The sequence below is a fragment of the Candoia aspera genome, chromosome 4 (genome assembly GCF_035149785.1).
Source record: "Candoia aspera isolate rCanAsp1 chromosome 4, rCanAsp1.hap2, whole genome shotgun sequence".
NCBI lineage: Eukaryota > Metazoa > Chordata > Lepidosauria > Squamata > Boidae > Candoia > Candoia aspera.
The window spans coordinates 2,001,911-2,029,630 of NC_086156.1; the positions used below are offsets into that span (position 1 = coordinate 2,001,911).

The following is a 27,720-nucleotide window of genomic DNA, read 5'->3' on the forward strand; positions in this document are numbered from 1 at the left end:
TAGGGGTGTCCCCAGAATTAACATATTGAGTGGAATTAAGAATTCTAGACTTTCTGAATGTGGCTTTAAAAAAATGGTTAACAAAACTCAAGATGGTGGCTGTGATGGTGCAATCAAAGCCCCACCTGTCTTCATGTGCACACGTAGATGCGTGCACCTACCCCTTGTGCCATGGATCTGCGTGAAGGAGTGAATTAAGATGAATGAAAGATGGCGTCCTTGAGGGGCGCTCAGGCCACGGGGAGGAGGTCGGCTGGCTGGGGGAAGGTTTCAGCCGCAGCAGCATCTGGAGGAGCCCCAGGATGAGGCCTCTCAGGCGCTCAGGAGGGTGTTCTCATGGGGACAGGAGGAGGTGGGGGAACTCTGGCAGAAAAACACCAGCGAGGAGAATGATGGGACCGGCCTGCCCTAGCTGGGAGTCATCCAAGCGGATGGGAGTGGTGGTCCTTCGGAGCCTTTCTGAAGAAGGAGTGGGGTGTCTCATCTGAAAATGAGAAACTTGAAGACCAGGTGCTGCCAGCTGGCCTGGGGCGGGGAGGAGAACAGTCCTGCCTGGGGTTGGCTAGTGCCTTGAAGCGCCCCTCCCACGCAAAGACTGAACGAGATCCCAGCCATCTGGACCGCTCGTATTTATGTTATTAATGATACGTAATTTTATAAGGCATTTTATAGATTTTATATTGCTTCAGTGCTTATTTTGTTGTAAACCACCCAGAGCCCCTCCGGTGGGAGGAGATGGGCAGTGACAAATTTGATAGATAAATAGATAAATGGATCAATAAAACGAGCCGCGGACATTATAAATGTTATTTCCGTGCTCCTCCTCTGAACAAACGAGGACAATAAGTATTGGAAGTATTGCAGAGATCCTTTTTCCGACCCTTGTAGGGTGACCCTGTGTTGTCCACCACCTCTTCCAAGCTTTTTCCACACCGGCAGATGTCCAGGTGCAGGCCAGGCTAGAGGGAATTTGGGGCCCGTGGCTCTGGACGGTATCCACCCTGGGGCACAGCTGGAGAAGAGCTGCATGCGTGCTTGTGTCCCAGAGAGAGCTGCCTCCGCTCATTGAAAGCGCCCCCCGATCCCAGCGTCTCAACCCGAGGGGCTTTCTGGAGAAGGTGAGGTGGGGACCCCTGTTTTGACACGAGTCCTTCTCCTTACAGGGGACGGACGTTAAGAGCCCGGAGAAGCACGTCTCTCCTTCCAAACCCCCGCCTGCTGCAACGCCTCGGTCAAGTGCGAAGACCAGTCCGGCCACTCCCAGGCCTTCAGCAGGGCTGGCCACAAGCGGGACGTCCCCCAGTCCAAGGGGCACAGCTGCTTCCCCACCGAAGAAGCCCCCCAGTGAGTCATTCCCGGTGCCTGGAAAATTCTGGGGAGGGGGACTTCCGTTTTTGACCTGGGATATAGGTTATGCCAATTGTATCTGCAAAGTATATTTATGAAAGGGGGGACAGGGCAATACCTACATTCAGCTGGGCGTATGAAGTTGAATGAGCTGCGCAGAATATTGGGCTCGTTCCCAAAGGTTTCCCAAAGATTTCCAACCCTCCTCAGGAATGGATGGAGGTGAAGTAAAGGGTAATTAACCCCAAGTGTCCAACAGGTTTGCAAAAGGATGGCCTTTGCATTCTTTTATTCCTTAATTATAGAAGGGAAGGGAACTTGAGACCATCTAGCCCAACCCTGTACCCAGTGCAGAATCCTCAGCTGTGGCCACCCTGAGGTGGCCATCCAGCCTCCCTTCAAACGCCGCCAGTAAGGAGAGGCCACCAGCTCCCGAGACGGTCTGCTCCTTGGTTGAACAGCCCTAACTGTTAGGATGCTCTTCCCGATGATCCTCTGAAATCGACTTCTTTTAATTTAAGCCCACTGCTTCCTGCCTTCCTGAACAACTCTGAGCAATTCTACCCCATCTTCTACACAACAGCCCTTCAGCCACTCGAAGACTGCTCTCAGGTCTCCCCACAGTCTTTGCCAAGCTAAACGTATCCAAAATCTCATACACTTTTCCCTCCAGGCCCTTGATGTCCTGGATTGCTCTCTGAGTACACTCTAATTTGCTAATATCCTTCCTAAAATGTACCCTAAACTGGATGCTGCATCGTCAGTGTGATTTGACCAGTGCAGAATAGAGAGGAACAGTGATTGCTCTTGGTCTTGATCCTGCACTTTGGTTGATGCAGGCTGGGATTGCATTTGGCTTTTTGGCAGCTACGTCACATGGCTGGCTCAAGTTCAGCTGATGACCCACCAAGATCCCTTTTTGCGTGTGCTGTTGCCTGGTGCCATCCCTCCCTCCAGCCTATGGTCACATTTTTTTTTCCCTACCCAACTGTAGAGCTTTAAAATGTTTTAAATAAATCCTTAATGGTACATGCCATTTCTAGTCATGTGTCATAGTAAGCAAAAGCAGAGGGAGGCAACATACAGGTGAGCCTCCTTGAGTTGGGTCTTTATTGTGGGTTCAGCTGTGACCTGCCCGGCATTTAAAGCCCCGGTACTGGCCTTGTTCGGATGTGAGGCCTGGTGGTGCTTCATCCCGTTCCACAAAGGAGCTCTCAGCTGCACTTGGCACTAGGCATCAAGTAACTCAGCACTGAGTTTCCCTTACTGACTGTTGACATTGATGTGTGCGTGTTCTTGGTTAAAGATGCATGAGAGCAAGGAAGATGGGTGCGTTTAAGAATGTCTAGGATACCAAGCAGCCAAACTTTGGAGCAGGCACGGGTGGAAGGAGCCTGGAGTTAAAAGGTCACAGGAAGACAATAGGAGAATAGTTTTAGCCTTCTCTCGCTTAAACCTTGGGGTGGGGAATCTTAAGCACAAGAGGGGGATGGGAGACTCTGCCCAAGGAGAAGCTGTTGACGGGGTGCAGGTTGGCCTCGGGCTGAGCGTTTGCCTGTCCTTGTGCCGTGCAGCCCTCAAGACGGAGGTCAAGGCCTCTGATGCCAAGAAGACCACTGCAAAATCGCCAACAGGTAATCAGCCTCTCTGCTGCGCTTCTCAGTGGCCCCTCGGAGTCCCCCCGGAGAGGTATTCCTAGGCGGGCCAGTTCCCTTCGCTGCTGTCAGCCTTCCCAGGTTGACCAGACAGGAAACACAACCAGATGAGCTAAGCTGGTTTGTTTACTTTATTGCAAGGTTAAATCGACAGAATCTTGCAAGTCTGAAAGTACAAATCTCCCGCTGTCTCCTTTACAGCCCAAGAAACTGGGGAGGGTCCCTCCTGAGCCTCTTTCTCTGCCCGTTACGCAGCTGTGGGCTCTGCCCTCTCTTATCTGACCCTTCCCTAGGCAGCGTCTCTTCGCTCCCCCCCCCCGTCTCCCAAGGTCATTCCCACAGAGCATTACAGCTGCTGACCGCTGCCGCCTCCTCTTCCTCCCTTGCAGCTGACCCGGGCCGTCCCAAGAGCGCCCCGGCTTCCACCGCCCCGTCTCCCGCCCCGCCCGGAGCCGCTGCCGGCCGCCCCAAGACCAAGCCAGCTGCTTCCAAGCCCTTGGGGACAGCGGGCACCGTGGCGGACTCCAAGAAGGCATCGGCGGTGTTCAAGGCGGTCCCCAAAACCAGTCCGGTGCCCAAGCCTCCGCGGCCCCCCACCAGCGTCTCCGTCCCCGACCTGAAGAACGTGCGGTCCAAGATCGGCTCCACGGATAACATCAAGCACCAGCCGGGCGGAGGAAAGGTAAGCCCCGCTCCTCGAGGCAGGTTGGCCTGAGCAGATGCCAGGGCCCGCCTTGAACCGGGCCACCTTGCAGAGGAGCCGGCCTTGCTCCCAGTCTGGAAGTGTGGAGGGCAGGAGGTTGGTTGGGCGCCTTGGGGGAGGGGGGCCTCCTCCATGCTGGCCTGCAGAGACCGCGAGCCAGGGGAGGAAGATCCAGTCAGCACGTCTGTGATTCGGGCTCAGGTTCGGCGGGGGGGAGTCTCTGAGCTGCCCCTTCTCAGTAAAGACGTTGGTGAATGTGCTCCGAAGCCCAGGCTGACCCCAGAGCCACGTCCGTGAAGTTTTCCTGCGGCAATAGGGAAGGGATTGCCCCTGCCTTCTTGGGAGACGTTGCTTCTGACGTCTCAGCCTAGCCCACACCCCGAGGCTTTCATCGCGGACCCCCATTTGAGGATCAGCCCAGGCCGTGCCACTGCCAAGCTCTCCATCAGGACCCTTGGGCTCCTAGCATGGCCTTCCCCCTTCCCCTTGGCCAAAAGGGGCACAGCAGGCCCTTTGATTTTACTTCTTCGTTCGTTCGTTGGTTCATTCATTCGATTGCTGCCCAGCTCCAATGGGCTCAATGCTTTCGCTTCCCCAGGAATGACCAGTCACCCCTCACTCTTCCATTTGCCAATGTGCTGAGCCAAACCCTGCGTTTTCATCCCTTCCCATCCCAGAGGACAAGCAGAAAATTGGCAGGCCTTCTCTCTAAGCTGGAAAGCAAGAGCAGGGTCCATAAATGACCAGAGCAGCACCTGGGGGAGGGTCCACAGTCCTTGGGCCTGGACTCCGCTCTGCGCTCTCTCTCAGCTCACCACTGGCGGCAAAGGGAGCCGTGTTGGTGGTTGTCTAAGTAGAGGAACACCATTCCTCCAGAGCAGGGTTTTTCAGACTTGGTCACTTTAAGATGGGTGGACTTCAACTCCCAGAATTCCCCAGCCAGCTGTGCTGACTGGGGAATTCTGGGAGTTGAAGTCCACCCATCTTAAAGTGGCCAAGGTTGAGAAACACGGTTCTAGAAGCTGATGCTGATGGAACAGCTTCTTGATAGAATCAACCATGGGGGTGGCTAAAAAAATTCAATTCCAGTTTGTTGCACTGGGACAAAGCTGAAACAAAAGGGTACCTTGGTGTCCTTCATCTCCCCTTCCCTCCCTCTGTAAGGCAATCCCCTGGTGATACCATGCTTCCAGCAGGCTTAATGTCCAGCAAATTGGCAAGTTGGTTCTCCTTGGCTCTGGTTGGAAAATCAACCCTCAAGTGCTGACCTGCTGTATAATTCCCAGCAGGTCGGCTAACCTGGCTGGAGGTGAAGGTCCTGGAAACTGTCATCTTGACAGCACGTGGAGAGCCATTACTTCTCCACCCTGCCCTGTAATTGAAAAGAAGGGTTTTTAGTGAGAACATCTGCAGAAAACATCTAATTTCTCCCAGTTCTTCCCAATTTCCTTCTATTTGTCCAGCATCAGAAACCCGGTTCAGCTGTGAGGTCAGTCCTCTTGTGTCAATCAAGCCTTCGGTGTTTTTTGAATGCTGGACTTGAGTTCCCGGACTGTTTTGTTAACACCTAGAAATGTTTTCTGCCTCGCTGAGTTGCTTTCATTTGGGGGAAAATGCAGGCTAATGGTTTTATAAACCCTAGTCTGATTATAAGCACCTTTCTCTGGTTTGAAAGAGCAGAGAAATAACACTGGACACCAGGGTTGGTGATAAAAGTAGAATCCTATCTCACCATGATAACTTGTAGGTGTTGAGTTTTGAAGGCAACTCAAGGGGTCCATGGCTTGGAGCTACTCAAGAGCCAGATGCTGACTTCAAACCTAAGTATTTTTGTCAAATGGGTAGAAGGAAAGGAATTCTTGGGAATTTGGGGACAGTTAGACACTTGCCCTCTGGCTGGGGAAATCATGACGCTCTAAAACAGTGTTTTTCAACCTCAGGAACTTTAAGAGGTGTGGACTTCAACTCCCAGAACTCCCCAGCCAGGATGCTGACTGGGGGATTCTGGGAGTTGATCCACACAGCTTAAAATTGCTGGGGTTGAAAAACACTGCTCTAAAAGAATCTGAAGATGCAAGACGTTGGGACTGTTTCATCCTTTGAAAATCGCTACCTGAACTAGCCAAAATATTGATTGATTGATTGATTAATTAATTAATTAATTAAATTTCTCTGCCCCCGCCCCCATCTCGGGCACAACGACTCTGGGTGGCTTACAAGGGATAAAAATGAATATAAAAGCATGTAAATACAAATACAGAATATAGAATATAAAATTCAAAATGGGAAATAAGATCTTATCCTGGCACCCTCACAGGGCCAACCACCCCCATGAATAGCTGTCACCCCTCCCATCCCAGACCAGGTGGCATAACCATGTTTTTACTCCCTTCCGAAAGACCGGGAGAGTGGGGGCCTGTCTTAGCCCAGGGGGTAGCTTATTCCAAAGGGCGGGGGCCATGGCAGAGAAGGCTCTCCTCCTGGACCCCGCCAGTGGGCAATCCCTCATGGACAGGGTCCTCAGCATGCTCTCTCTGCCTGACTGGCACATAATAATTAACAACCCAGGGTGGACTGTTGCAAACCTTTCTCTGGCCTGTCCACCCCCCCCCCCACCCTGGGCATTTACGCCAAGTTTGCATCAGCGAGACCAACGCAGGCTAAGCCTCACCTTTGCACGGAGCAGGTTCAACACAGGTTTCTGATTTCCATGGAGTTTCGCTCTGAGCATTTCCAGTGTTGGCTTACCTCCTCAAACCCAGCCACAAAGCGTCTCTGGATCAGTGCTTCTCAACCTTGGGAACTTTCAGATGTGTGGACTTCAACTCCCAGAATTCATGGCTGGCTGGGGAATTCTGGGAGTTGAAGTCCACACATCTGAAAGTTCCCAAGGTTGAGAAACACTGCTCTAGATTGTGGCAGGGAAGAAATTGGGGGGGGGGGGAACTAACTAAAATAATATAGAATAAAATCGACCTCTCTGAAGATGATCCTCCGCAAATACCCCGGATGTTGCTTTAGCAGTCCGTCAGTGGCGTATGATGGTGGTGATGGTGGTGGTGGTGGTGATGATGACTATCTTTGCAGCAATCATGATGTAAAAGCCCTCCTCCCTTTGTCTCCATTTAGGCCAAGGGAGAGAAAAAGGCAGACTCAGCCGGGGCTGCCCGAAAGCCTGAACTCAATGCGGTATCTAAAATGACTACCAGTAAAACAGCTGTTTCTAAAGAGGGGGCCCAAAAGCTGCCCAATGGGAAAGTGAGTTCTGTTTGCAACTTGTAGCCCTTGGGAGAGAAGAGCGCCTGGGCCTTCTCCTGGGTCTCCTTATTTTTATCTCCCCCCCCTCACACTTTCTTTCCCTGTTCGGGTCACTTGGCTCTTCTGTCTTCACTCACTCCACATCTTGCTCCCCGATGGATCTCTCTCTGGAATCCCTTCTCCCGCACGCAGCTTCCTCTTTGTACCTTCCACTCTTCTGGTGGCGGCATTCCCACGGAGCCGAGAGTCTCGCTCTAAAGGGGGCTTGGAGTAGGGGTCTTGCGGTTGACCGGGGAAGGAGGTGCTGAGTTTGGCGATCCCAGCCAGAAAGGAGCGTGGAAGAACCGGCTTGATTCTCCCTGCCTGGCCAGCATGTCCCTTTTCTCGAGAAACACCCAGCTGCTTTCAACACATCGCGACACTTGTCCAGAGCAGGCTTATTAATTGCAAGGAGGAAATTAATTGCGGGGTCTTTAGACCGTTGTGCTGTTAAGGCTGGATTGAGAACCGGTCATTCTGGATCTGGGGATGGACCTCTTAAAACCGAAGCAAAACATGGCAGGTCAACCTTTTCCATGGCTTGCCAGTCCCCTCCGCACAAAGGTGTGCTTTTACACACACACACTCAGCCTTCAGGCCCAAAGGATTCACTCCCTCGAAGAAGAGCAAGAATTTCACGGCCCTGCACCTCCGGTCGCAATTCTGTCAGATTCAAATACAGGCAGTCCTCAACTTACGACCACTATTGGGACTGGAATTTCCATCGTTAAGTCATTGCGGTCGTAAGTCGAGTCATCATGTGACCAGACCCGATTTTACAGCCATTTTTACGGTGGTGGTTAAGCAAATCCAGCTTCCCCAATGGGCGTTTTTTGCTGGAGAACTGCGAAAAAGTCTCAAAAAGCAATGATGGGACTACAGGATGCTGCAACCGGTCATAAATGTGAGCTGGTTGCCAAGCACCCAAAATGTGATCATGTGACTATGGGGTGGTGGCGCAATGTTTTGCAACACTCAGAAGTGCTTTACAGGCTGTAAAGCACCCATTCCGAGGCTGTCGTAACTTTGGACCATCGTTAAACAAATTTTCATAAGTTGAGGACTACTTGTAGCACTGTGTCCTGCACCGTTTTCCAGTCCTTCCTATTCCTGTCATCCTTAGCTTGCTGAAAGAGAAGAATTGGGGCTGGGGGGATCATCTCTCGCAGAGCCTGAGAGGTCCCCCAGCTTCCTCCACTTTGTGCCTGCAGAGCCATGTGCCCATGAGAAAGCAGCCTGCAGTTTGGGCTGCAGAAGCTACTTGGGCCGGTAGCCAAGCATGGTCCAGCCATGCCCCCAAGCCAGGGCCAGGGCTGTGGACTCTCCCTTGGCAGGACAGTCAGTTCCTTCCCCCTCTCCTGGGCCGTCCTCTCCTTGGCTTCGTTAGATCAGGCGGATCCTTCCAACAGAAATGGGTCGGTGAAACTCTAGTGGGCTCGTTTCCACTGGCGCAGAACACCAGGGTCGCCTCAGCCGACTGGCACACAAATATATCCCGATTGGTGGCGCGTTGAGGCCCTTCAGAGGGTGGGCTGCCAGCTGGCTGCTCAGGAGCAGGTTTTCCAGGAAGAGCCACGTTTTCATTTGAGAGGGAAGGTCCCACGCGGGTTTGGACTGCAACGTAACACACTCTCTGCCAGAATTCTCCTTCGCGGCCCCGTATGGGAGTGGTGGGAAACAGACAGCCCAACTAAGAGGGGGAAAGGTTAAAAAAAAGGGCATCATAATCTCCTGGCATCTCAAAGACTAACCAAAATACCTTAAGCTTGGGTGGGCACGGCCTGGGCAGCTCACGTAGTGAATTGCGTGGTCTGAGAAAGGGGTGAGGCGTTCTTTACTGCACGGATCAAATGCCAACCCCCTGAAGACATGCTGATGTTTCTCTTCCTGGTTAAATCGATATCATACCGCCCACGGGACGTCAGCTCTCAGGAGAGCCAAATGGCCTTAACCTGGGAAGATTTGATGAGTTACAGCAGACCAGCATGTCCTCCGTTCCACGGCCTCTTTTTAATTTACTCTCAGTATTTTTAAAAGACTTAGTGGTGGATGTTCCGGCTTGAATTGCTTGAAGTCGAGGCTTTTTTACTGTTTCTGATTGTTCTAGGCCACATTAGGGCTTTTGTAAAAAGCAGGATAAAATATACCAGATAAATAGAATAGGATGTAGGAAAGTGTTTTCATTCAATAAACACACAGCAGGGTTTCTCAACCTTGGCACCTTTAAGATGGGTGGACTTCAACTCCCAGAATTCCTGGCAGTTCAGAAGGAGATACTTTCAGTCCCCCCAGGTGATGATGATGCCTCACTATTGCTGCCTGGCAGCCTTCTCTCTTCCCCCCCCACCCCCAAAATTAAAAACCTTGGTTCCCTGCTTCAAAAAGTAGGCTACCCACACCTGATTTATGACCAGAAGGAGGAATTTATTCTTCGAAGTAGATTGGGCAGATTCAGCGTGACTTAATTGCTAAAAGCATCTGGAAGGGGGACTTTTCTAAGTTTAAACTCATACACCTAGTCCTCGACTTACAACCACAATAGGGCCCGGAAAATTTGTCATTAAGCGGTGTGGTCGTACATGACCACACCCAATTTTAGAAAATTTTTGCAGTGGCCGTTAAGCAAATCACTGCAATCATTAAGCGAATCAATGGTCGTTAAGCAAACCATGCGGTTGTTAAGTGAATCACACAGTTCCTCATTGATTTTGCTTGTCAGAAGCTGGCTGGGAAGGTCACAAGTGGCGATCACATGACCCTGGGTTTCTGCAACCGTTGTAAATACATGCTGGTTGCCAAGTGCCCAAATTTTGATCACGTGACCACCGGGATGCCGCGATGGCCGTAAGGGCGAGGACCGGTTGCAAGTCACCTTTTCCAGCGCTGTCATAACTTAGAACAGTGGCTAAACGAATGGTTGTTAAGTCGAGGACTACCTGTAGATGGCTTGGTAGATAATGGGAGCGAGTGCAATTTACCGGCCTCCTGTCGGTTTGTTTAGGGTTTATTCTGTTCAGGCGCTGACTTGTGATAGCTCTTGGCGATGTACAGTTTAGCCTTTCTCTGCCATTACAGCATGAATCAATTAGCAGCCGGCATCCTTCCACCCCAGCGCTCTCTATCTGAAGGGCTCCAAGGGGGCCCTTTGCAAAACCCCAGCCCTCCCTTGGGGGGCACACCGAGGGGGCTGCTTTATAGTCCGTGCTGTTCTCACTACTCCGCCCTGTTTCCTTGGCCGGTCCCGTGACGCCTTCGTTTTCTCTTCTCGTCCTTCCTCTGTCCCCTCCTCCCTGTCTGAGTTTGGTCCCCCCTAACCCTCGGAGTCGGACTGAGTTCCTAACACCAGCTTGGGCTGCCTGCCTGTCTGTCTGTCAGTCCGTCCGGCGTGTCCCTCCCTTGAGAGAAACCTAACTGGCCCTCTTCCCTTGTGTCCTTCTCTCCATCTCTGTGATGCTCCAGGTCCAGATAGTCTCCAAAAAGGCGAACTACAGCCACGTCCAGTCCAAGTGTGGGTCCAAGGACAATATTAAGCATGTCCCTGGAGGTGGGAATGTAAGTACCAGGACCTCTGGGCAGCTGTCTTTCCACTAACTCCTTCATGTGCTCATTTCAACTCTGGAGTTCTTGTACATGTGTATGTGTGTATGTATGTATATGTGTATCTGTGGGTGGATAGGTGGACCTTTTCCCCTAAGCTTTCCATGGGAAGAAGCTCCCTCTGGATTTTGGAAGTGGAAAGGGACCAGTTAACATCAGGGGCAGCTGGGGAATTTGGGACTAAGCTTTTTCTGAACAGGTGTTGAGGCCTCCTGGAAACCCAGTAACAAAGCAGTGCTCAGCGGGAAAGAGGCGAGAGAGAGGAAGATGGAGATGGCCTTGAAGGAAATATGTGACGGCTGTTGGTTGCTGTTGGGAGCTGGGAATATGGGACTGTTTTCCCAAACTTGAACTTAGCCTGGGAAAACAGGAAGGGGTGAGAAAGAAAATCAAGACTGCCCCGGCTTGATTCTCTTTGGTGTAAGTGGAAAGAGAAAGAAACATGGTCAGGCTTTCCAGATTCTGTTACAACAGCCTGTATCAATAGGATGGTTGTGGTGTCTGTTTCCTGAGCTGGCCTACCCCGGAGGGCTGACAGCAGGGGTATGCAAGCAGAAGAGCATGTCACGGGCGCTACAGAGGCAATGGTGCCTTTTTCTTCTGGTTGCCTAACTAGGGAATGCTGCTGTTTTCTAAGTCTGGCTTATTTTAAGGAGACAGCCCACCCCACCCCTGATTTAGGAGAATTTGAGATGTCAGGCATGGCCGAAGCAGAGGCTTAACCCATTGGTTGGAGCAAGGAATCAATTCAGCCATGACCCATAGACTCTGAGGGTCTATCTGGGCACAGAAAAACGCCAAGGGAGAGCACCTAGATAGCATTCTGGGTGTCCCTCCACTTCTGTGCCTTGGGGAAGTTGGCTCCACGGTGGGGCTGCTGCACATTTCAGAGAAGCCCAACTTGGAGGCTGCTGATGGTGCTGAAATGCCAGCTGGTTATCCCAGACCAAGTCCATACCTGGGGACCAGCAGAAGTCGATGATCTGAAAATCAGGATAGGCCTCTGAAACTGCCTTGCCTAGCCAGGGGTTCCTTTGACATTTCCATGGAGCCAGTTGCAGATGAAGCTGTCGCCCTCTTGGAGGTAAACACTTCACCAGTTGGGGTACCAGCACGGTTCTTCTGCTGACATGAATGGGCGTGTGACCAGGGAGGACTCCTGCAGGAGGAGGGGATTTGCCCTTTTGTGCTTCTCCAGCTGTGCCTTGAATTCTCCAAAGCGTGGCCTTGTGCTCTGCTATGCTGGCAGGGCAGTGTGAGCTGCCTTGGCAGGAGGGCCCCGGGGAGGTGGTGGAAATGATGGCAAGGAAGACTGAGTAGCATGTGGTTTTATGTGTAAGCCTTGGCATCCTTGGGGGGCGAATGACATCATAGATACCATAGCATCATCACCTAAATCAGTGTTTTTCAAACTTGGCCTCTTTAAGATGTGTGGACTTCAACTGGCTGGGGAATTCTGGGAGTTGAAGTCCATGCATCCTAAAGTGGCCAAGTTTGAAAAACACTGACCTATATTATGTATTTTGCATCATTGGCTTGGTGATGTCAGGCTGCACGTGGTTTCTCACAGATGCCTACAGTGCAAGATTCTTTAAGCCCTGGCATCTGCCTGCACCCCTTGGCAGATCACCAAGGGCACCTACTTTCCTGGTGCCACAAAGCTGAAGCTTCCCCGGAACCCAGGAGGGAGCAGGATGTAGCTTTAACCTTAATTCCAGGGGTCGGCAACTGCTACAAAAAAATAGATAAATTGCTGTTCTTTGTATGCTGCTTTCTACCCTGATTTTGAAATTTTTACTCTTTTTTCCCCCCTATTCTAGATTCTCTTCCCCCTCTCCAAAAATAATAATAATAATTGCAGAATAAAAATAACTCTTGCAGAAATTGCTTCCTGGTGATGCTCCAGATTTATGTGCAAAAGCTATTCCCTTTTCCTCCGGCTGAGTAAGGTTGAACTGCCTTACGCCTTTGCTATATCTTTCTTGCCGGGGAAACCCCCTTGATCTTTCTCCTTCCCTCTCCCCATGCTGTCATTCACTTCTTCATCCACCAAGCAGTCTGTTCTGCTGCTCCATTCACAGAGTAAAGTACTTGTGTTTTCAGGTTCCAAACGCCCCCAAGCCCGCTTCAGGCAGCCATTCCCAGCCATCGACCGCCCCCAAGCCCAGCCCGGGCAAAACCAGTGTGAGTAGAACCACTTGACTGGGCAAAGTGGCTTTTGATGTGGTGGAGAACCTCCTTCCTGTTCCATGTGGCCTTCTGGGACCTTGGCCCCAGCTACTCACTCTTGGGGGAACGCTGGGTCCCCCCAGCTTCTTCAGTCTTTCAGTTTTTCTTGCTACCAGCAAGACTCCCCCGGGGCCTTTGGACTGCTGGAGAGCCACTGTCGGCTGGGGGGCGGGGCGGGGGGTGGTGAGTGCGTCCCACTTTCCGAATCACACACCCACGTGCACCCACCCAAAGGCACAGGACAGGGTGAGTTCTCTCTGCTTCTGATTGGGCCCCCTTCGAGAAATCAGACGTCCCACACCAGGTCCTTTCCCCTGCTTTCCCAGAGGGCATCTCCAACTCCTCCCTCCCGTGTTCATAAAATCTGGGGACCAGTGGAGGTTGGTGACTTGAAAAGCAGGATAGGAGTCTGAAGCCGCCCTGCCGGGCCCAGAGCAGGCCAATGTGCTGAAGAAGGAAATAAACTCCCTTGGGTGTTATGGCAGCAGTAACAAAGGTCCCCATTGTATTTCCAGCTTCTGTTCTGCTTTCGTTTCTCTGGTCCTGCAACAAGATGGCCCAGCCACAAACATTTCAATTGCAGCTGGGATCGTGTGACCAAGTGTCTCCTTTTCCTGGTTCTTGTGGCCACTGAGTGAGCTTTAAACATCTGGAGAAGACTTGAGGGGGACGGGGCTTTTCAAATTCACCCCTTTCCCCAGCCTTCTAATACCTCTAAACCCCAGTGGCCATAAATCTGAGCCTTCATCTTCTCCCCACCTTGGTCTTGCGCCTCCTCCTCTTGCCCCCACCGCCCCAGCCCGCTTCTTTGCTGGTTGGAATAAATTATGCAGAGGTCTTCAACTTGCATAATGTATTCTGAGCACATACATTCTGGACTTGAAGGAGGAGATTTCTATGTTGTTGGCCAAAGATTGGAGTTGTTGGGATTGATGGCCTTGCTAGCAAAGTCCATCCTCGCTGGACAGGTGGCTGTTCCCTGGATCACCTCCTGCCTCTGTTTCCATGCCGCCTTCTCACATCTCCTACTCCTAAGAAAAGGGAGCCTAAAATCTTTGTGCTGCAGGAGACCCTTGTTTCTTGCAAGTGTCCGGAAGAACAGCCTCATGTGCTTGGCGCTGGTAGCCAGCAGGCCAGTGGGAAGAGGGGGCTGGAGAAGGAGACCCCCCAGGACTCCTGGCCCTTGGAAACATCTGCAGAGCTTCTGGAAAGTGCATGGGGTTGCTTCGTCCTCAAATGTCCCTTTCTCCTCTTCTCCTGTTCTGCAGGTGCAGATCCTGAACAAGAAGATTGACCTTTCTAAAGTGTCTTCGAAGTGTGGTTCAAAGACAAACATCAAGCATAAGCCAGGTGAGAGGCAGAAGGCGCCACCGAGGGAGGTGCGCTACGTTATGGCTTGGTGGAGCATCAGCCTAGGGTGGTGTCCACGGAGGCTGTGTGAGAGGCATTGAAGAACAGGGCTGGCCCTTCACCCCAGAATCCTGCTCCCCACACTGGCCACAGAGAGGCTTCTGGAAAGCTCCTGAGCAGGACACGATTCTTGTCGTGCCCTCCCCCAACTCTCGTATCCCAAGAGTGTGAACCCAGAGGCACAAGACCTCTGTTTGGAAGCCAACCTCAGTGAGCAAAGGGGAGTCCGTGAGACATCCCTTCTGGGAATAAGGCCTGCAGCTCCCTCTGTCACCACCAGAGCCTGGGGATATAGACACGTGATCCCTCAGAAGGGTTGGTTGATGCTGCAGAGCCAATTATGGCTGACCTTGGGGAAGGTATGGAAGAGCCATCAAGGTGGGACTTGCAGAAGCGATCACACAGTCCTGAGAAAGGCTCTCAAGAGCCTGTTACAGCAGAACAGCAGGCGGCGTCTGTTTCTTGACCTGGCCTACCTTGAAGAGCTAACAAGCCTGTCTCCCAGAAGAGGACATTGGTACATGGGCAGATCGTATGTTGGACATCTCCAGGAGATGCCTACAGTTCACAGCCAATCTCTGGCATCAGAAGTACTCAGTGAGAGCGATGAAGATACGGCTCGGACTTTGGGAGGTGGGCCTTCAGGCTAAAACCAACCACATAATGAAACCCTTCTTGGGGCAGAAGCTGTGCAGAGCGGCCGTCTTAGCAGATGAGAAGTCATGCTTGCCCCCGGTCCTGAATGGTCTTTTCGTAGCAAAGGCCCAAAGCCCTGCCTTTTTTGAGACAGTGAGCCAACAAAGTAGCCCCAGGGGATGCCAGTCTCTGGGGTCCCAAGCGTTGGCAACCAACGTGCCATCCAATAGGCAGAGGCGCCAAGACTCAGGGCAGAAGGGTGGCCCCATAACTTCTTGGGCGGACAACTTGCCAGAACAGAGAATGCTGGAAAGGTGTCCCGGTGCAGATACACAGCAGAGTTCACAAGAACAAGTTGGGACTCACAAGCAGATGAGTTTCACCCTCTCTGCTTCCAAGGATAGAGAAGCATCTCCACATGGAGGAGGTAATGTAGACATGGGCATAACTGAGCACATGCTCAAGAAAGCATCTTCTCTGTTTTTATGGTTGTAGACTAAAATGGAGATTTGAGAGGTCTCCTGAACCACAGGCCTTGGAATAAATTCATTGGGCCCTGAAATGAAAGACAAAATGAATGCCATCCTGCTTGATGACTCTCCACGTTTGGTGGGCTTGTCATCCAAGAGCGATCTGTTTGAATTCAGAACATGCCTTTTCTGTCTGGGTGCATCATTCATCAAAGTAAGGGTGCTCTTGTGGGCCACCGAACCCGGTGGGTCCATGTTTATAACTACCTAGACAAACTGGAGCACCTTCTACGGGGGAAGCTGTGATTCATCCCGGCTTCATGCATGGTCGTCTCCAGGAACAGAGCCTTGTGGAGAACTAAGCCAAGACTGCTGGCACAACCCAAGCAGGCTCTGTGCTTGAGGTTACCATCAACACATGATCCTGTCCCACCAGCACACTCTGGAGCCATGAAAGAAATCCTAGCATACAGAAGATCAACCCTTGTGAAGATGACAAAGCTGCAGGTCATGGAAGTCACAGCATGGGATTGACTTCCATGGGTCCATCTCTCCGGCAGATCCTTACAGTGGCTGGTTCACTTGTTACAGGACAAGAAAGTCAGCAGAACCCACTTGTGCAAAATGGTGCCGTCCCTTGCATTAATGGCTAGCCCCAGCCAACTTGGCACTCAGATGACCAGGAACACCAACTCGCAGGGAGTCTCAAAGTCAAAGCTTGGAATGTGGTTCCATCAGAGGTCAATGCTGCTGATCAGCAGCTGGAACAAAAGGTGGGGCAGCTGGTCCTGAGATCACTGTGAGGGGAATGAGAACTGCTGATTGGGGCAGAGGACATTACAACTGGAGTCTTCTTAACCCATCAGGGCAGGTCCAGATCTTAGGGCCTTCAGAAGGAATCCATATATCTAAGAACACGGGTGGAAAAGTACTTCTGTCCATATCAATGGAACACCCATATGGAGTGGCTGGCCTTTGTGAGTCCTCCTGGAGAATTTCAGACACTCTTGGCAAGATGGGGTTGCTCCCCTGTTCGTGATTGCGGACAGCAGAGAGAAGACGCCCTTCTTTATCCAGTTAAGGGAAACGAAGAAGAGGGTGGCATCATGGCTGAAGGAACGACTGCAGACTTCCCCATCTTTTTGCAGCGCTATCCAAGGTGGAGTGCAGGAGAAGCTTTCTGGGGCAGGAGTGATTCTAACTGACCCTTTCCAGACCAGGGGCCATGGTCCTCCCCTTGGTGGAACTGAGAAAGGAACATCCATGGCGCCACTGCACACCAGTTCCAGAGTAACTACAACTGTGCCCTTGAAAATTGGACAGAGTGATCTCTGAGGATGGGTTTTAGCACTAGGCGACTGCTCACCCCTGAGGCCTATCACCTGACTTGGCACACTTTTGAACGGTTGTGCAAAAGACAAACTTGTGGCACTGGCAACGGGAGTCTCTGAGTTACTGGGTTTCCACCAGGCAGGGATGGTGAGGACATTGTCTTTGAATCAGGTTACAGGTAGTCCTCACTTAATGACCATTCGTTTAGTGACAGTTCAGACTTGCAATCGGTCCTCACACTTACAACCATCGCAGGGTCATGTGATCACAGTTTGGGTGCTTGGCAACCAGTTCGCATTTATGACCGTTGCGGTGTCCCATGGTCACGTGACCATTTTCGACCTTCCTGGCCGGCTTCTGGCAAGCAAAATCAACGGGGAACTGCATGATTCGTGTAATGACCATGGTGATTCACTTAACAACCATCACAAAAAGGTCGTAAAATCAAGTCAGATCCACTAATGACCGCTTCAGTTAGCAACTGAAATTCTGGTCCCAATTGTGGCCGTTAAGCAAGGACTGCCTGTATATGGACAGGTAGCTGCTTCGGTGTAACGATTGCCTTAACCCAAATAAAATGCTCAGACTCAAAATCAAAGTTTAAGGTCTGGCTTTATTTAGAATAGAGTGCAAACAGAGAGAAAGCTGAGAATGAGAAAAGCGCGCCTAAACTCAAACTAAATAGCTCCGTTTCCATCAACGACCCCCCCCTTGCATACAGAACAATCCCACATTCCCAGGTGCTCCTAACGAGCTCTGCTGATCGACGGGCAAAAAGACGACGTTTAAGAGATAACCCAAACACATTCCTTCCTGGCACAGCCCCACACATCTCCCCGTACAAAGTTTATCAGCAGCACCCTCCCAGCCAGGAACGCGTGTCAACACTCTGGCATGCGAACCGTTACGATGGAGCGAACATCGCAACGGTGATCATGACATTCGGGTTCCGTCCTCCAGAATGAGCAGAGGACCCTGCTTCCCGCCCAACTTTGCCTGCACTGGTCCCTTGGTGACACACCCCTCTCACTGTCAGTGATTCACCACTGTCCTCCGTGAGGCTTGTCATAAACCTCTGAAGACCTTCCCTCCACGTTGCCAGTCTCCTGCTGCAAGAATCTCCAGATCAGGGACTTCTGTGAAGGCAGAATGCACAGATGGTGAACTGTTTTCTCTCTGGGTTGAATCATTAAATTATGCCAAATTTAAACTCGCTTCCCTGGTGGGTTCAACTGCCTAAAATTATACCGGCGAGTCAAGTCCCCACAGTGCTTAGAACAGCAGTTCTTAAATGGTTTGACCCAATTACCCCTTTTCCCGGTCTCAAATAATGTCATTACCTGCCCCCCCCCCAAAGACTGTTGTTTTACACAAGCATCGCGGCGGCGGCGCTCCCAAACAGGATCCTTGGCTCACAAACAAGCAATTACAGATTGCTCCATTATCCCCAGGATATGTCCAGATTACTCCCTTGGCGGTAATTACCCCCAGTTTGAGACCCGCTGGCTTAGGCGTGAGGAGGATCACAAAGTGGACATCACTCAGAATGCCTCTTGGGGGAGACTGGGGGAGGTCATCGACGTATGCATTTTCTAAAGAAATGTTGGCAGTATTTATTTAGGGGCCTGCGGGCGTACTCCTAGTAAGGGGGTGCGTGCACACCCGGATGCCCTTATCTGGCGACCTCCTTCGCCAAGCAAGACTGTTTGAATGGGTTGAACGTTGACCGAGATCATAGGTGCCCCCCGTAGAGAGGAAGCAAAAGATGGGAGGGGGCCTTGGTCCAGCCTTCCCCCGTGGACTGCTCGCCCATCATCCCTGCCCAGCAAACTGATTTGGGTTGGCGATAACAAGCTGGGGAGGCTTTGTTCATTCTTTAGAGTCCCTACCCGGAATAACTTTCCCCTCCTTCCTTTCAGGGGGAGGAGATGTCAAGATCGAGAACCAGAAGTTGAACTTCAAGGAGAAGGCCCAGGCTAAGGTGGGCTCTCTGGACAATGTCGGGCATGTGCCAGCTGGGGGCACTGTGAAGGTATGCCTGGGGCTATGCCGGTTGAGATTTCTCTCTGCTTCCTCGCTAGGCAAAGCCGCCATTAATGGACTGGTGCTGCCTTCCTCTCCGTGTTCTTGGTGCCCGTAAAGGGAGGAGCTGAATCAAATCCCTGGAGAACTCCTAAGCGGGAACTGCCCTCAAGGGCTTCCTAAATACGATGGACTCTCCGGGGTGCTGGGAAACGGGCAGCAGTGCAGCGGGAACCCGGGAGTGAGAGGCTCCTGGGCATGTCCGCCCACCATCGGCGTTCCCCCTCTGCCTCACATCCCTCCTCTGTCTCGGTGGCAGTGTGGTGGGCAGAGAGGAGAGGGGGCCAGCAGGCAGCCTCAAACGAGCAAAGCTGGGCCGGCTCTGCTTGGCACGTCACTGGCCCCGGAGCGTGAGAAGGATCCGTTCCCCACTCCAACGCCCGCCCCGTCTTAGCACAAGAGAAGGACCCCTCTGCAGCATCACGTAGGGCCACCTCCAGTCCTTGATGACCGGTGCAAAGGCCGGCTGAGTTCTGGGCAGCAGGGAGGGTCGCGTCTCAGTCTCCCTCTTGCGGGCATTCTCGGCTAGTCCCAGAGTTGCGTCCTGGGTAGCTTTGGCTCACCCTGCGTGCCCACCTGGAGCTGCCCGCAACAGAGACATCCGTGGAAATAGCTGGCCAGCCGCTGGGTGAGTCTTGGGGGCGCAGGGCAGGGTCCACCCCAGGGTCCTTCTCAACAATCTCATGTGTCTGTTGTCCCTGCACCGCTGTTCCTCAAACACCGTGTTCCCCACGTCTCCCCTTGTGCAGCCAACCCAGCTCCCGGGCCGAAGGGGGCAGCATTTGGGGTGGGGCGGGGGTGGGGGAAGAGCAGGCGAGGAGCTGAGCGGAGGGGGCCAGCCTAGCTGAGATGGAAGCAGACGGGAGGGGGCCTCGCTGGTCTCCCTTCCCTCGGCAAGACAGAGTCTGGCCAGAACAGTCGAGCTCGGCCCTCTGCGCCCAGCCGGGTCCCTCCGTCGAGCAGCCCCCAGGCCGTCCTCCCCACATCCCATTCCCTTCCCCTCTGTGTAGTGACCCCTCATTGTCCTCCCCACCCCACTGTTTCCTTCTAGACTGAGGGGGGCGAGGAGGCAGCCCCAGAGAACGGAGCTGCTGCGACCGTGCCCCCGTCGGGCAGCAGTGCCCCGCAGGAGAATGGCGCAGGGCCGACCGTGCCCGCTCAGGGCAGTGGTGACCAAAGGGAAGTTCAGTGCTTCAACACTCACATACAAGAGACAAGTAAGTGCCCAGGGAGCCGGGCAGCCCTAGAGGAGGCAGGGGGTCTGGGGGAGGTGCGGCCCTGGAGCCGCCCCCCCTTCGGTTCTTCTTTCAGGGCGGGGGGGCTACTGAAAGTTTGCTTGTGGGTTTTTTTGTCTCTACTACCACCGTTAATGCAACCAATTGCCTTTTATTTTCCAGGCATTTAACGATGACATTCTGGTATCGCCTTCCACCCCTTCTCTCTCCCCCCTTTCCCGCCCCCCACTGTGTCGCTGCAGATTGAATCCCACAAGCTGACCTTCCGTGAGAACGCCAAGGCCCGCACGGACCACAGAGCGGATTTCGCGGTCTGCGCCGGCAGCCCCCCTGCCTCCCCTCCGCTGAGCACCTCCGTCAGCGAGACCCTGGGCGCCGCCACCTCCGCCTCCTTGTCCCCGCGGCTGCCCTGGCGGGCCCCCCTCGCGGAAGACGCCTCTGCCGCGCTCTCTTGGCCAGGCTTGTGACTCTCTTTCCTGCCCTGTGCCCCCACCCCGACCTGCCCCCCAGCCCCAGAGCTTGCCTCCCTTAACTCAGCCCGGTGCCGCCAAGCTGCCCGGGCTTCGGTCGGTCCTTTGCAGGAGTCCCGGGGTGGGTGGGGGGTGGCCTCTGGGGCAGGGGGTCTCGCTTGCCGCCAGCCTCCCCAGGCCTGCGTTCGTTCCTCACTTCATTTGACCAGAGGATTGGACTGCAGGGGAAAAGCTGGCTCGAAGCGCCCCAAGTGGGCTCGGCGGCCAGGTGGGCGTTAAAGGGGGCAAGCCTTCCTTTTGTTCCCTCCTCTTTCCCACCCCCCACCCCACGGAGCCCCGCTGCGCCCGTTTAACGCTGGCCTGTTGCTCTCGCACATAACTTCATGCTCTTTGGCCACCCCGGGCGATGCCGTAACCCGCTTCCTTTTTATTTCCTCGCCCCTCCCCTGCGCCAGAACGTCATTGCGGTGCCCGGCGCGATCCACGGCTTCACCCCTGCTCCCCCGCACCGCCCCTGCCCTCGCCATAGGAGCATTAAAAAAACCATTATCTGCCGCTGCAGCGCTGTTGGCTTTGTTACCCACGTATCCCGCCATTTTAAACTTGTGTTCTGTTTGTTTTATTTTTCTTTGGTGTGGTGGTTATTTTGCGTGTGTGTTTCAAATTTTCGGAGAACGACGGAGCAGGGCCTCGGTGGTGGCAGCCGAGGAGGGTGACGGGCGGGAAGGCGGGCGCCACGGGGGAAGACGCACCCCCTGCAGCTGGGTCTTTTCTGCTGCAAGAGAAGCTCAAGTGGGGCGTTTCGAGGCAGGTGTCCCGCACACCTCCCTGGGTTTTCCTCGGGTGGGCTCCCGCCAGTGGCTTCTGAAGGGTCGGACTCCGGGGGCCTGCGCAGTCCATGCAGCTGCGGATCCATCTCGGGGGCCATGCCCAGCTCGAGGAGAAGCCGGAGTGGGGTGGGGTGGGTGTCTCGGAGTGGACGGGCAGGGTCAGGGAAAGTGTTTGAGGGTCAGAAGAGACGGGCGGTCCAGGGCGGATGGGGGAGCTGTGCCGGCGAGCGTTTCCGCTCAGGCTTCAGGTGTTAAGGGAAAGGGGAGGTTCAGGCTGCGGGTTCCGTCTTTCACACTGCGAACAACACTAAACTGAAATGTAAATAAAACTTTAAAAACGACGCGTTGTGAGAGTCTTCAGGAATTCTGCTTTAAACCTGCGGGGAACAAGAAGGGGAGGGGTGTTCTGCAGGCAAGCTTTGGATGGAGCTGGGGGAGGGCGGGTGGGGGGGCACGTCAGAAGGCCCCTGAGGGGAGGCCTGTGAGAAAACAAACAAACGAGCCCACTCCGTTTCCCCTTGACCTCTCCCCCGCCTCCCCTGGGTCAGGGTGCTCCTTGGTGATGCAGGTAGCCCAGGGTCTGCATCACGCACAAAGGCATCTTGTACTTGTGACTGTTTTATATATATAAATATATATATTAAAGGTTGCATGATTTCTAATAAAATAGCTTTTTAAACGGTTAACAAGTTTTTTTTTTTTTTTTGGCATCCAAACAGTCTGGTCAAAAAACAACCTCTCAACCTTGCATCTTCCGTGGAAGATAATTGGTGTGTGATGACATGATGGCAGATTTTGCACTGAAAAAAGGGGCGGTGAGGTCTGTCCTCAGCCCTCGCCCTCCATTTCAGCCCTCCCCAAACCTCCTTCCACTTCCTGTCCGTGCTGCCCACCCGCCCAAAAGCAGAGCTGTTTTTAATCCCTCCTCCCCTCCCCTCCTCACCCATCTTCCTTCCCTTCCAACTGGCCCCCCCGCCCAGCCCCCCCCTGCATGCATGTCCCCTCGTCCTGTCTCCACTTCTTTAATTGCTTGGGGTGGAAAAAAACCAGGATTCCTGCCTTTCCTTCAGGCAAGCTGGACCACGTGCAAGATTTTTGCACCAGGGTCCTGGCCATGTAGAAGCCCCCTGCCCCCCCTGCAAAGGGAGCATGCTTGCTCGGAGGTCTGCGGGCAATGAAAAGGGAATCCCCCAGGCTGCAGCGGGGGGCTCAGGGAGCTTCTAAATAAGGGGGTCATGACCCCTCACTTCAGTCTCCATCTTGTGCATGTTCCACCACCACCCCCATGGCCCCACCCTCTCCATATTTATCTATATTTCACTGCCCTGCAGACTAATCAAGGCTTCCGGCACGCTCACTAAATTCTAAACACCGGCCTGAGTCTGTCGTCTGCCACATCCACCCCGTGGGCCAAGTGGCTGCTGCAGGAAACAGGCTTAGGGGGTCTGCTTTAAGCAGGGGTGGTGTCCCTGGAGCAATAACCTCCCAGAAGTGGAAGGAAGCTGATGGGTCTGACCGAGTTTGCCTAGGGAGCTATGGAGAAGTGGGCAGTCCAGTGGTCCAGGGGCGTTTTCTCTGCCCCCCCCCCCCAGTTGGGAAGGAACATTGGTGAGATTCACTCTGTTAGCTGGTGTTTGCGGTCCTGTGCTTGTTGGAGCAGGCTGCAGATCATCTCTGGGTTGGAAGCCTGCAAGGAGAACATTGCATCAGATTGGGGTGGTTGCAAAAAAAAAAAAATCAAGGTGTCTCGCCAAAGGAGCCGCTAATTCTTCTTCCTTTGTTTCCAAGGCAACCTTTTTTTCCCCCTGGCTGCTTCTGAAGCAGCTGCCAGCCTGCCAAAGTGCATGTGTTTGAGCCTCAGTCTGGCCAGAGGCTGCAGCGGGTGCCCCCACTCCTGCTCACCTGCTCAGGAACATGGGCTGTGAGGCTCTAGGGAATTGCTTGAGCTGAGAAATGGGGCCTGCCCTGCCCTGCCCTGCTTCGTTTTCTAACGGAGATTTCTAACAATGTTTTTTTTTTGGTGGGGGGGGGAGTGGCTTGTAAATACTGTGATTCTGGGGAACGCTTTCAAAGGTCGTGACCATCCTCATTCCCCTTCGTTTGGACTGATGGGAGCAAATAGCGTAGAACAAGACCAGCCTTGAAATTCCTTTCCGGCCAGGAATTAAAGCGTTGGAAGACACCAGACTGGGGAAGGCTGCATCCTCCGTGGGGAGGAAGAGTAAGTGTGTGACGTTGCTCCTGAATGTGGAAATGTAGAGAGTGTCACTTCTGTTGCAACGTCAAGTGTCTTGTGACTGCTTCAGATGGCCCCTTTGGGTCTCCGGGAAGAGTCGGAGATGAACCAGAACGATGAAATTCCCTTGACTATGTGGAGGAGATTGGGGAACTTCTGCAGAACTAATTCAGGTGGGAACGCTGTAGGTGAACTCCATGGTTGATGGTTCTCAGATGGACTCTGACCAGGGTTTGGAGCAGTGTTTCTCAGCCTTGGCCATTTGAAGATGTGTGGACTTCAACTCCCAGAATTCCCCAGCCAGCCATGGCTGGCTGGGGAATTCTGGGAGTTGAAGTCCACACATCTTCAAATGGCCAAGGCTGAGAAACACTGGTCTGGAGTATAAAATTGAGGATCAGCATTTGATTGATAGCATGTTGATGTTTCAGGATATTAGGACAGTTTACTGGGCAAGTTCTTGAGGAAATGGTGATGGTCATTATAAGAGCAAACGAGGTTTAGATGGGGACCGTAGACTTCATAAGGCATCTCTTTTCAGTAGAATGGTGGCCGCCTTCCAGGACCGTCCTGACCAAGGAGGTCCTCTAGGACTGTCACGATCATTTAGCTTGGAGCACGGCCTTCTGAAAGGTAGCAGGTGAGAACGGGCTGGTATAGACGGCTCCTTTGTTGCAAGCAGGTCTCGCAGACCCTTCCCCAACGTGTGCCCTCTGGAGGTATGCCTTCTTCCATTACCCCCAGCTGGCACAGGCTGATGAAGGTTGTGGTCTGGCACATCCAGAGGGCAGCCAACAGGGGAAAATTGCTTTACAGTGAAGTAGTTTTCATGGTGGGCACAAAGGAATGCTTCACAGCTGAGCTGATCTACAAGGGTGTTGAGGAACTGCAGCAGAAAACCAACAATTCCTGCAAATTTTGATTGAAGTCAGGTATATCTGAAGGACAGCAGACATGGACTGCTCTTGGCTTGGTTGGGGCTTGGATTGGAGACCACTAGGAACGTCCAGAGCTGTAGACCAAACTGGGAGTCAACTCCCCTGAAGAAGGCAAGGGCAAACCGCTTCTCTGCAGTTTCCAGGAAAATGAGATGGACACGTCCCGTGTTGTTCTCAAAAGTTGAGCTTGACTTGAGGGCAGTTTCCATCTTTGCTTTGGTGTTTACTGGTGGTGCCCATTTTGGGGTGGCGTAGGACCTGGTGGTGGGTCTGGGCAAGGTAGTAAGAACCTCGAGTCTGCTTTGCTCTTGTAAGAAAAGATCCGTTCTGTTGTTTTGAGAAGGTGGGGAGCTTGCTGTCGCAAACCATCCCCTGCGGGCCAGGTGTCAGGTGTGGTGTGCATGGAACTGACCAGACATGCTTCAGATAGCAGTGGGGATCCAGAGATGAAAGTCGGTTAGCTCTGCTGAATGGGATGGGGTTGAATATAAGGAGGGAAGTCCAGCTAAAGGCTCCTGGGGTTATGTTCCTGTTTTAGGGAGGATAAACTGCGCTGTGGATCTCCCAGCTTCCTCAACCCATTTGGTAATTCGGTCCTTGATTTTTATTAGGATGGAGCGGAATTAATTCTGTGCAGAATTTCACTGACCTGCACAACAGGCTCTGCACCCAAACTTAGCTTTGCAACTTGCTTTAAATATTCCGTACCCGCCAGCCATACCTTGACCCTTCCCTCAAACTTTTGCGCTTTTCCAAAACAACATGTTCATCCTTCACCTTGGCCCACCACCCTGAGCAAGTTTACCGGCATTTCCAAAACAAAAACACCCCTGTATTAAGATAACTAGAAGGGGATGTCCCAACCTCTGGCCCATGGTGGGTGGGTGCTACTGCTGCTTTGCAGAACCTCTTGGAAACCTGAGGAATGACCGTTCTCCTGAGCACCTGCCAGGGGAGAGAAACCACGCTCATTCCCAGCACAGCAAAATTGCTGTCGAGCTGCTTCTGTTTGCCTTCAGAAGGAGGACCACCGGCCTGACCTGGAATGTGATGTTCACACTTTGATTTTTGGTTGTGCCATTGTATCGGGGTCCTTTGCAAATGGCGACTCTGAATGGTCCAAAGGAGACCTGACAGGTTCTCAGGACTGCACCTCTGACTCCCATCTCCCCCTCCCGAACAGACCTACCTCTAGAACACAGATAGAAAAGATGGGGAAGCCCAGAGTCGTCTACTGTAGGGCTGGCTTGACAAGAACAAGCCATGGGGTTATGATGCAGCCCCACCGTGGTCTCCAGATGTCCTACCCTGGTTGCATGAACGTGGGCAGAGGATGGCATCCGAAGCAGAGTCTGTGGAGCATTCCTTATACTTCACTGGCTCCATGGCTGAAGCAGGAGAGGTTCTCAATGCTTGTTAGGCCAAAGAACCGGGGAGGGACCCGGGGGAGAAGATGGGAGGTCCTACCGTTCTTCTTGAGATCTTTCCCCCCCACTTAGCCACTCCAGTGCCTGTCCAGAGCGACCCAGATTTTCTCCCTTCCTGCCCAGCCTGGCCATCTCCTGGTTGTGCAAACAGTGGGAGAAGATGGGGATGAAGGCAGAGCAGAAAGGTGCAAAGTTCTGGGGCCCCTGGGGCACTTACGTCCCACTTGACTGGGAACAAGAAGGCTACCACCGCTGTGGGGTGAAAGGAGGCTGTTCCTGGCGTGAACTTTCTGGCTCTTCCCCACCTCCCCCATTGTGGACGGAACTTGGCTGGATTTGTGCAGCAATGTTGAATGACAAGTATTCTCACGGTTGCCTGGGGGCGGGAAGGGTGGGGAGAAACGCATGGAGGACGGCTGGGATGCAGGAGGCGGGGTGGGTGGGGCGGGCCCAGGCGGGAGCCCCCGGCCTCGCTGCCAAGGGGGCGATGGGGCTGGTGCCAAGAAACACAGTAGCCCACCTCTTTCTCCCCCCTCTGCTCTTCTTGGACTTGTAACAGCACGAGTGTCTCGGCGAGCTGCATTTTTTGGATTTGATGTTGTGAATTCTTCTTTCCTATTGTAAAGGGTTTCAATAAAGCTAATACTTGTTCCACCTTGGCGGCTGGCCTCTCCTGAGTTCTTGGCAGCTTTCTGTCCTGCTCCGCCCTCGGCCGTTTTCCCTGTTTGGGTCACGTTTAAATCTGGCCCCAACCGCCAAAAGACTCTCCTCTGGTCCCTGTATGTCAGGGCAAGCAAAAAGCGTTGTCCTGTTTTGGTCCATTTTTACCCATCCTTCGGCACCTCGGAAGAGGCCTTTCGATCTTTCAGTCTCCTTGAAGACCAACCAGGGTCCTCCTTAGTCTGTGCTTAAGTGCAGGGAGAGCCAAACAGGAGGCACCCCAAAAACAAAGCCAATTGGGGTTTTTGAGAATTGCCAAACTGGCGTTCTGATGAACGATGGAAAGCCTAAGGGCTGGCTTGGCATCAAAGGGATGCACGTCCCCTCCCGCCTCAGGCGGGAAGGCCGGCTGGGTGACCCGGGGCCGGTCCCTCCCTCTCAGCCCAACCCACCTCACAGGGTGGTTGTTGTGGGGAAAAGAGGAGGAGGAAGGAGGATGAGGCATGTTCGCCACCTTGAGTTATTTATAAAAATAATAAAGGCAGGATAGAAAATAAATAAATGCTTTGCCTTGATTTAGGCAGCCTTGAAATCAAGAGACATTTAGATAAACTGTTTCTGGCTAAGAAAGTAAGAGTTATTTTGCAAACTGGAAGGGGGTTATTGAGCAAACGGGGTTCCCATTGGGCCTACTAAGACACTGTTTTCTCAGTGCCCCTGACCCTGTTCAGAAGAATGGCAAAGACTACTTTGTCTTTGTAAGAGAAAATCTCCAAAAAGGTCAGCTCTTCTCTACCCGGCCCATCCTGCTGTCCATTTACAGGTAGTCCTCGCTTAACGACCACAATTGGGACTGGGATTTTGGAAGCTAAGCAAATCTGACCCAAATTTACAACCTTCTTTGTGGCGGTTGTTACGTATCACCATGGGTGTTAAGTGAGCCATAGGGTTGTTAAGCGAATCACGTGGTTCCCCATTGATTTTGCTTGCAGAAGCCGGTCTGGAAGGTCGAAAATGGCGATCACGTGACCACGGGACGCTGTGACGGTCATAAATGCGAACCGGTTGCCAAGCGCCCAAACTGTGATCCCGTGATTGCGGGGACCCTGCGACGGTTATAAGTGTGAGGATCGGCCGTAATTGGGTTTTTTCAGCACCGTTGTAAG

General features: G+C 52.9%; 1 protein-coding gene across 2 annotated transcripts in view; it reads left to right on the forward strand.

Moving 5' to 3' along the window:
• MAP4 (microtubule associated protein 4) overlaps positions 1-21,634 on the forward strand; it is a 159,358-nt gene extending 137,724 nt beyond the window's left edge. The window contains exons 15-24 of one of the 2 annotated variants that reach the window (XM_063303269.1): positions 1,164-1,344; positions 2,922-2,981; positions 3,392-3,684; positions 6,835-6,963; positions 10,462-10,554; positions 12,703-12,783; positions 14,097-14,178; positions 18,596-18,708; positions 19,810-19,975; positions 20,156-21,634. In XM_063303269.1, coding sequence (XP_063159339.1) covers positions 1,164-1,344; positions 2,922-2,981; positions 3,392-3,684; positions 6,835-6,963; positions 10,462-10,554; positions 12,703-12,783; positions 14,097-14,178; positions 18,596-18,708; positions 19,810-19,975; positions 20,156-20,163 — 1,206 coding nt within the window. In that variant the 3' untranslated portion in view covers positions 20,164-21,634. The remainder of the gene's footprint in view (positions 1-1,163; positions 1,345-2,921; positions 2,982-3,391; positions 3,685-6,834; positions 6,964-10,461; positions 10,555-12,702; positions 12,784-14,096; positions 14,179-18,595; positions 18,709-19,809; positions 19,976-20,155) is intronic. The other variant, XM_063303270.1, reaches the window with a different exon arrangement.
• Positions 21,635-27,720: the final 6,086 nt, after the last annotated feature.